The following is a 9,227-nucleotide window of genomic DNA, read 5'->3' as shown; positions in this document are numbered from 1 at the left end:
GGCACTCATTTCTGTTAGAGGCTGAGTCAACCCCAGGGCCATAGTGCAGCTGGAAGGGTTAGGTCAATTGAAAATAAATCCAATGACCTCATCAGGATTTGAACCCGCGACCTTCCGGCTTGTAGCATAGCCCCTCAGCCAACCACGCTACTGACCTAGATTTAGATGGATAATATTTGAATGGATCTTAGAGAAATAAGGTAGAAGAGGTATAGACTGGAGTTGTTTGGCTGAGAACAGGGGCCCATGTGCTAATGAACCTTTTGGTTTGATGCATCGTAAAATGTTGGGAAATTTGTGAGTAGATAACACGACCCTTTCCCCCCCCAAGGACTCGACTCCAAGAAGTTAGGATATTAGTAAAATAAATTATTCAGTATGGATGTGCAGGTCTGGATGATTGAGAAATAATCCCATTAATGATTTATAGGGATGATTTCCATAAATCACTGAAATTTAATGAAAGTCATTGAGCCTCATTCATAAATTGCAATTTTATGTTTTGGGGCATGTCTGAAGGGCCTCTATTCTTGGAAGTGGAATGTTCATATTCACCAGACACCACTGGGGTGGATAAATTCTAAAATATTTAATGTTAATATGAGTAAATTCCAGCCAAGTGTTCAGGCACTAGGAAGGCGCACATCCATGCATTTGTATAGGCATGACGTACCAGAAACCACTTCCATGCTTGGGGAGGGGGATGGGCTCAGAACATGCAAATCCATCAAAACCTCGAGATAATTTCTTTATTTTCACTTGGTATAACTTTTGAGTGGTGGCAGCTGCACTGCCCCCCCCCCCAAATCACTGACATGTACGTATGTAGTCTGAATTTTGAACAAATAATCATTTCTTAAAAAAATTGTTTCTGTAAGCGTGTCTCATGGTGATGTTTTGCAATTGCTAAAAGGGTGAAATTCTGTAACTCATATGTGTCCATAATATTGCACTGTACACATGGGCACAATAAGTGCACATCCTTTTAATTATTATTTTCATTGTTCAGGCTACCGATCTGTCTGAAGCATCGCAAGAGGCTGTGGAAGAGAAATTGCGTGCCACTGACCGGCAGTAATGCGCAATGGAATGGAGCCAGCTGTGAAAGGGAACTAATTCACCCTTGTTCTCTTTGGCTCAGTTATCTTCACTCTGTGAGAACACTTTGCCAGCCTGTTTGCAGATCCACAGCCACCCGGTCTCATGTCCTGCGGGCAAAGTGGTCTCTTCAGCCCACGGAGTGTCACCAAACTGTATGCTATATTATTATCGAGTGAAATAAATAAAAGAGCCGACAAAAGTAATTGCGAAAAAAAATTGTGAATTTGAATTTATGATAGTTGGCTGTAAGCCTTGTAATGTTAACCATTCAGGATAATATGCAGTTCGATTCTTGTCATTGTATCTGTATTTGGTAAGCAAAATGTTGTTTCTTGAGTTTAATGCTGTAATGGTGAACAAGCGAAAGGCATGTGCAGTGCAAAGTTATTGCTCTCACCATGCTTCGGTATAAAATCAATTTTGTATCTTGATACATTTCTGTAGGACCTTTTATGTCACATGCTGAGTATGCATTAAATACTTTCTACTGAATAAGGTCGTGTTCATTTGTTTGTATTATGTTCCTTCATGTAAAGTGCTGTAATTAGTAATCCTTACTAACAAATTGTTTTCACCTTCACTTTTGTTCTCTTGGTGCCGTTGAGCGCAAACCACATAAATTTGCCAGAGAAAGCCGCACAGAAGTGTGATCAAAAAAACATAACACAAACAATATCCGCACATATCAGTGTTCCTGAAATCCAGGATCAGAAATTTTGTTTTTGAGCAGGTCACTTTGTTGTGAGAGAGGGATATGTCCACTTAGTCTGTCTCTATTCTCCATACTGGTAAGTTAATTTAAACCTTTCATATATGTGGAACCCAGCTTCCTCCAAATTTTCTTGGAAGTTAGTAGCATTGTACATGGGTGATGAGTGGCATAGTGAAGTCCTTTGGAGCATTGTTGTCACGTCAGAATGGGATAAAGTAAAGGGACTTTCCAACCTGCATTGCTATGATGTTAGCAGACTCGTATGTAGCGGTTGTGGCGATGTAGAGGGGTGTGGTAGTAGGGAGTGTAATGTTTTTTATTTTCTGTGTTGAGGCAAATTTATTTGGTGTAAGTGCCAGAGAAGTTTTAATTAATAACCGATGCCACATTTTTTGTTCTGTTGGACCCCATTTCTTTATCTGTCATGTTTGTGATGTGAAAGCAGATTTGTAACTAAATGAATCGATGTTTTAATAAATATCTTACATCAGTAACAGGATGCTCTGCATATCATGCAAAAGTCATTGCTGATTGTAAAATTCTGGAGATTTATTGCTGCAAGAGTGAGTGAGTGGATTGATTGATTGATTGATTGTATAAGTGATTTTATTTTAAAAGTCTGTAATTCTAATGTACACTTAATAACTGCTTGGTGGTTGTGAGATGACATTAAAGGCCTCTGAAGCCAAACCATAAGCATTTTTTGTTGTAGAAGCAGCATATTCATTAGTAGAAAGAACACTAATTACGTTTCATCATTCCACAAGATTACTGCCTGCTGATTTCATGATTTTTATTGTAGGAAAAATTTAGTACTGTTTGGAAGTGACTTCTTGGTGGTAGTTTTTCATTTTATGATGCTTTTTGAGATTATAGAGCTAAGTGGTAGGATGTTTGGAAAATAAGGAATTGAGGATTTTGAAGGGAGCTGGTGTGGTATAATCAACATATTACTTCAGCATTTGGTTGGAGGGACTGACCAAGAACAATTGGCAAGATAACCACTGCCTGACCAAGGTTAGCATCGAACTGGGCAGAAATCGTAAAACACTGAGAGCTAGCAGCAGAGTTTTGAATTGGTGGTAATGGGAGAACGTGTAAATACAGAACATTTTCTACTTCTTGCCTGGGGCGTGTGCATAGAAAGATGACATAGTGTAATTTAAAGAAAATGTTCTGATGGAAGGGTCAGCCAGATAATCAGAAAAGATGTATGCACATTTAGAGCATAGCTGCTGCCTGTTTTTGTTAGATGTCACCAACCTCAATAATGTGTGATGGATTTTGTTGAGTTCAGGATTGCAGGGGGTTTGTGGATTACAACAGGATGATAGGTGCAACTGCAGTCAGTGCCATGCCACTTCCTGCTGTACTTCTCATGCGCACTCCAGTGGCCAGGTCAGCAGCAGTCAAATTCTGGGACCCACTATGGCCCTGGGTCCATTTTTTTGGCTGTGCCCTTTGGCTAGATGCCAGTCCCCATATCAGTCCTCCAGTGCTCTCCGAGGTTCCACTGTGGCCTCTTCTTTAAGTTCTTCCTGATGTTTTGCTTTGGTGTCCGACTTTTCTTGATTGACCTCCATTTCTTCCAGGCCAGCCTTCATCTTTTCTGGGTTTCCTTCGCCTTTTCTAGACAGGCCTCTGTCACTTCTTGGCTATTATTTTTTGAATGGCCTTTGTCCTGGCTTGGTGGATATCCATCCAGGAGATGAGAGTACCTCGAAGGATATCAGACTTCTCATTGTGTGTGTAGTATGACAATTTAGCTTCTTGCAGTCTGCAGTCCAACCACTTATGACACCAGCTGTCTCGTGTATGGAGTGACTATAGACAGGGTTTTGATTGATAATTGGACTTATTGAACACTTGTCCCATCATTTCACAAGCCCCTGAGAACCAGCAGCATAAAATTCTCTGGGCTGCTGTTGGAACCAGGCGGTGACTTCCCTTTCTACAGCTTACTCGTCAGGAAAATGTTCAGCCGAAAGATGATGTTTAAGAGGGCCGAGCAAATGGAAGTTGCTTGGAGCAAGACTAATCACCTGTGACAATTCAGGCTAGCATATCGTGTCCTTCATCGTGATAGTGATTGAGATGCTGTAAAGCCAGACCTATTCTTTGCATTTTGTGTTGTGGGGTCAGCATGCACAGCACCCATCGTGCACAGACTTTGTGAAAACCTAACTTGTCATGCAACTTCCATTTGTTCGGCCTTCTTAAACCTCGGCTGAACATTTTCTCGCCGATGAAGCTGTAGAGAGGGAAATCACCGCCTGGTTCTGACAGTAACCCAAAGAATTTTATGCTGCTGGTTTTCAGGGGCTTGTGAAACAATGGGACAAGTGCCTCAATGTACAGGGAGCTTATGTTGAGAAATAAAGGCATTTTTCAAATCAGTACTCTTATTTGTACTCTGTACTCTGTAGCCATTTGTAACTTACTTATTGAGTTACCTACGTACAAGTAACTATAGTGCTATCACTAATTTACACACTGCAGTTCCCTACAGCATGCACTAAGTCTCAGTGTGCTGTGTCTTCACCAGTTGTCTGGTAGCAGCTTCAGGCTGTCACTGCAGCTCCCAAGCTGAACTAACTGGCTTCCAACTTCTGAATCATCAACTCACCAACCAACTCACTCTGCTGCACTAACTACCTCATGAGTTAAGAGTTACTTTATGACTGGAGATTTACTGCCAATCAGTTCATCTTGGTGCAAGGTCCCTTGAGACTCATAACCAGAGCCCTTTTTCAGCTGAATCCTTGCAGTCATAGTCCTTATGTAACATCCTGTCTGATGAGAGGATGGGTTTGTCTCTTATGAATAGGCTTCACATTTGCCAAGTGTGCATATCACACATACAGCATGTTATTGAAAACTCTTCTTTGTGCACTATATACAAGTCCTCTCTCAGTCCAGGCTTTGCAAAGCAGATTATGTCAGTTGAGTGACAGTCTCAGAACAGAACCATTGAAAACACTTCTGAACAGTGTATTCATTTTTAAACACCAGAGGTTAGGTTAGATTTGGTAATATTAATAGGTGATAAATATACCAAGATGTGTATATATCCTAAATTAGGAAAAGAAAAACCTGCATGAAAATGATTAACGTATGTAGGTCTCATGTGTTTTTCATATTTGATATGTAATTTTCTTTTAAGTAGTTTCTCTTTGCAAAATGTCATTTTATTTAGTGTATATGATCATGCTTACTACCCATAATATGGTAATGCTTCTTTAAANTATTTTAGCGTCCTGTTGCACTGATTTAAGTCCATGATTTATTTAATAACAGTACATAATTTATTTATTTTAATGTGTGAACATGGCATGCAATGAACTGGTTTGACGTGGATAAGTAAGCACCTGAAGATGGCATTATTATGCCGAAACATGTAGTGCGAGGGAGAGAAGGAGATAAATGAGTGTATGCACTGCAAGACGGATTAAATAAATCATGGTAATGCTTCTTTAAAACAAAGTAAATTAAGATTTTTAAGATTACTGATTCTGTGTGGGCTCCCTGTTTCAGGAGAATGTTCACAAGTTTAACAGGGCATGTCAATAAACACTTGAAGATTATTACACATGCCACAGAAACGTGTACATACTCAACTACAAACAGCCAAGCTGTACATCACTTTTGCTCACTGCGTGTGCCACAAATTCTACTTGGTTAGAAGCGTGCCTCACCAGCAGGCACTTAGCTCTGGCCTAGGGGGCTCAAGTGTTCTAAAAATTATATTCATAATTATAATAATTATTTGATTGTTATGTTGCCAAAAAACCTGCAAATGAACGAATATGCAAGAATTATATTGGTGTGGGCTTGTAAGATTTTGTCATGACATCTGCATCATAATAATGTGTTGATATTTCATCTGAGTGAAATTGCCACAACCACACTATATCTCTGGAACTTCTCTCAAACCACTTTCATAATGAATATCTTATTACACACAACTCTTTATTAAGACAGTCACAACACAACAATGCAGAGTTCAAGGCTGAATTACATTTGCTACATGTTTCAGCTAGTCATAGCCATTCACACTAGTGAACTGCAATTGTGTAGTAAGTCTTGATACTTGATAATTATCATATTATAAAACACATGGTATAAAGATTACAATGAGATATAAACTTACATAAAATAAGGTTAAAACTATTCAAGTGATTATCTATATCAAGAAGTCAGTCGTTGCAATCTTGTATTTTTCTGCAGACGTATATTTTAGACTTTTATATGATAAACTGTTTGAAGGCCTGTGAAGTATAGTTTTTACATTAATTGTTTGGTCGATGCCTCACCGTATGATGTATTTATGTCAGTTTTGTAGGGAATACAGATTGCAACTCTGTATTGTGTTGTGACAGTCTTAATAAAGAGACAACACAACAGGATGCATGAAATGAAAATCTTATTACACAGTTCAGGAATAGGAGCTGGAATAGTGTAGTCAGTATAACAACTGGCTATGGGCTGGATGACGAAGGTGTTGGAATTTGAATCCTGGTAGGGTCAAGAATCTTCTTGTCTCCATGTTGTCCGAATCAGCTTCAGGGTTCACCCGCCTCCTATGCAATGGGTAGAGCAGCTGGGGCATGAAGCTGAACACTTACTTCCAACTAGTGCTGAGGTCAAGAAAAATCCGGATCTATACAATTCCTCCCCCATGTGCCTTCATGGCATTGAGAGGGTGGAATAGTGTTTAATTATGCACAGGGACAACTTTTTTACCTTTACAGTTCAAGAATATACACATTTTTAATGTGAACATATTCGTGTGTTTTAATACTACACATTCAAAATAATTTATTACACAAAACATTATGAATCTCTTAAACATAACATGTGTTGAAGTCACTTCAATTTACATTGTGCATTGACAAATTTTACAAAACTGGGAGCTCTCCACTATATATGCTCTTATTTCTTCAATATGCACTGAATGTTAAACAGTTCCACATGACTACCCAGTATGAATGCGCCGATGAACCTTCAGACTACTCTGGTAACTGAATGACTTACTACAATCATCGCAGGAATAAGGACCCTTCACACCATGTATATCTTTATGTCTCGTCAAGTTACGCTGTGTAGTAAAGGATTTATTGCACACATCACAACCATAAGAACGCTCCTCACTATGAACACGCTGGTGTGCCTTTAGACTACTCGGTCTGTTGAATGATTTATTACACACATTACAAAAATATGGACGCTCTCCAGTATGAGTACCTTGATGTGTCTTGAGATTGTCTTGCCTGGCAAATGATTTATTACATATGTCACAGGAATAGGGACGTTCCCCGACATGTATGCTTTGGTGGGACTTCAAATTGCTCTGGTAACTGAATGACTTCTTGCATACACCACACAAATATGGACGCTCTCCATCATGTATCCGTTCATGAGCCTTCAGGATACTTACAACTCTGAATGATGCATTACATACACCACAGGAATATGGTCGTTCCCCACTATGTATTCGTTGATGTGCCTTAAAACTACTCTGATAACCAAATGATTTATTACATACACCACAAGAATAAGGATATTCATTGTGTATACGCTGATGTTTCTTTAAATTACTCACATAACAGAATGACGCATTACATCTATCACAGGAATACTGACGCTTCACACTATGTATGCACTTATGCTCCTTCAAATTACTCTCCAGTCTGAACGACTTCTTACACACATCACAGGAATATGGTCCCTCTTCAATATGTGTGCACTGATGTCTCTTCAAATTACTAAGAAAGCCAAATGACATATTACATACATCGCAAGAGTAAGGACGTTCTCCATTATGTATACGTTGATGTTCTTTCATGTTACTTTGCATTCTAAATGACTTCTTACAGACATGGCATGAATACGGCCGCTCCCCACTATGAATGCGTTGATGTGCCCTGAGAATGCTCGGCCTGCTGAATGCTTTATTACACACATCACAACAATAAGGGCGTTCCCCACTGTGTATGCGTAAATGTCTCTTCAAGACTCCCCTAATACTGAATGTCTTGTTACACATATCACAGGAATATGGCCGCTCCCCAGTGTGTACACGTGCATGCATATGCAAAGAATCTTTCCTCCTGAATGATTTACTACATACATCACAAGAATATGGGCGCTTCCCGTTATGTGTCAGTTGATGTCTATTCAGAGTACTCGTAGCAATGAATGATTTAGTACACATATCACACGAATATGGTCTCTCCCCACTATGGATTCGTTTGTGTATGGTCAGAACATTCTTGAAGCTGAATGTTTTATTACACACATCACACGAATATGGCTGCTTCCCAATGGGTATGCATTTGTGTACAATAAGATCACTCTTACTGCTGAGATATGGCTGCTCTGCTCCATCTATCAGCTGATGATGTAGAATGCTCTGGCAAAAGGAAAGCAAAGCAAGAAACATTACCACAACCCTCTGTGGGAAAGAGAATAAGTATGAATGCTGGGCAAGTGTGGTAAGTAATATTACATATAAAAATTCTTTACCACATACCACACAACTACAAATTTGGTGTATTGTGTGCTGTAAATGGTACAAGAATTACAAGCCAATGAGTTAATTGTGAGATAGCCACCAGCTAGTAAGAACGTGAGCAGTGAAGCATAGCACATTGTTGGAATCCATGATCAGGCAATGACTGACGAAAGACACAGGAAACTGAGAAGACTGTGTGCTGTGGTTACATTGATCTTTGGAGCGTGTAACACAGTGAGACTGTCATAGTTATGTTCTGTAAAAGTTCAATAAATCCAATTAACATGCCAGACCCCCTACAGTCTCAGCAACCCAGGATAGAATTCAAGGACTATAGTGGGAACTTCTTGAACATCCGCCTTACAGCCCGGACTTTCACCTCGTGAAGTTCATCTGTTTGGTTCACTAGAAAACCACCTTAGTGGCAAAAGTTTTCCTGAAGACGAAGAGACTGAAACAGAGGTGCGGAAGTGGCTGAGAACAGTTGAAAGACTTCTATACCGCAGGTTTCGACACACTGGTAAAGTGATGGGACAAGTGTATCACTGTTGGTGGAGGATATGTTGAGAAATAAATGTGTTTTCCAGGTTTGAATATCACGTTTTACATTTTATATCCATTGTGACCTGTTTACTGACTATCCTTTGTATAAATAACAGATATTTGTATTTTGAGCTGCACTTCTTAGTTGTGATATTTCAAATTAATTAATTATTTTTCACATTTTAATACTGTATTAAAATGTGTGTGTGTGTATGTGTATATATATATATACAGTAGAACTTGGTTATAACGTCGTCAAAGGGACCTAAAAATAGTGTCGTTATAAACGAATGTCGTCGTAACCGAAATGGGCACTTCCACAGTAGCCTTATGTTAGTCACGTAAAAATCTACCAAA

At 39.3% G+C, this 9,227-nt stretch overlaps 2 protein-coding genes across 10 annotated transcripts in view; one reads left to right on the top strand and one right to left on the bottom strand.

Moving 5' to 3' along the window:
* LOC111868398 (cofilin/actin-depolymerizing factor homolog) overlaps positions 1-2,307 on the top strand; it is a 36,356-nt gene extending 34,049 nt beyond the window's left edge. The window contains exon 5 of the mRNA XM_023858992.2: positions 1,010-2,307. Within this exon, the coding sequence (XP_023714760.1) occupies positions 1,010-1,078 (69 nt within the window). The 3' untranslated portion in view covers positions 1,079-2,307. The remainder of the gene's footprint in view (positions 1-1,009) is intronic.
* A 3,876-nt stretch (positions 2,308-6,183) lies between these two features.
* Positions 6,184-9,227, bottom strand: part of LOC111868406 (zinc finger protein 345) — a 16,074-nt gene continuing 13,030 nt past the window's right edge. For 5 of the 9 annotated variants that reach the window (XM_033753037.1, XM_033753038.1, XM_033753036.1 and 2 more), the window contains one exon: positions 6,187-8,225. In XM_033753037.1, the coding sequence (XP_033608928.1) occupies positions 6,789-8,225 (1,437 nt within the window). In that variant the 3' untranslated portion in view covers positions 6,187-6,788. Of the gene's footprint in view, positions 8,226-9,227 lie in introns of all 9 variants that reach the window. The other 4 variants (XM_033753032.1, XM_033753033.1, XM_033753034.1 and 1 more) reach the window with 3 other exon arrangements.

This window comes from Cryptotermes secundus, unplaced genomic scaffold (genome assembly GCF_002891405.2).
Source record: "Cryptotermes secundus unplaced genomic scaffold, Csec_1.0 scaffold58, whole genome shotgun sequence".
Classification (NCBI taxonomy): Eukaryota; Metazoa; Arthropoda; class Insecta; order Blattodea; family Kalotermitidae; genus Cryptotermes; species Cryptotermes secundus.
Note: the sequence above shows the minus strand (reverse complement) of the source record. Positions and strands in the feature narration are given on the sequence as shown.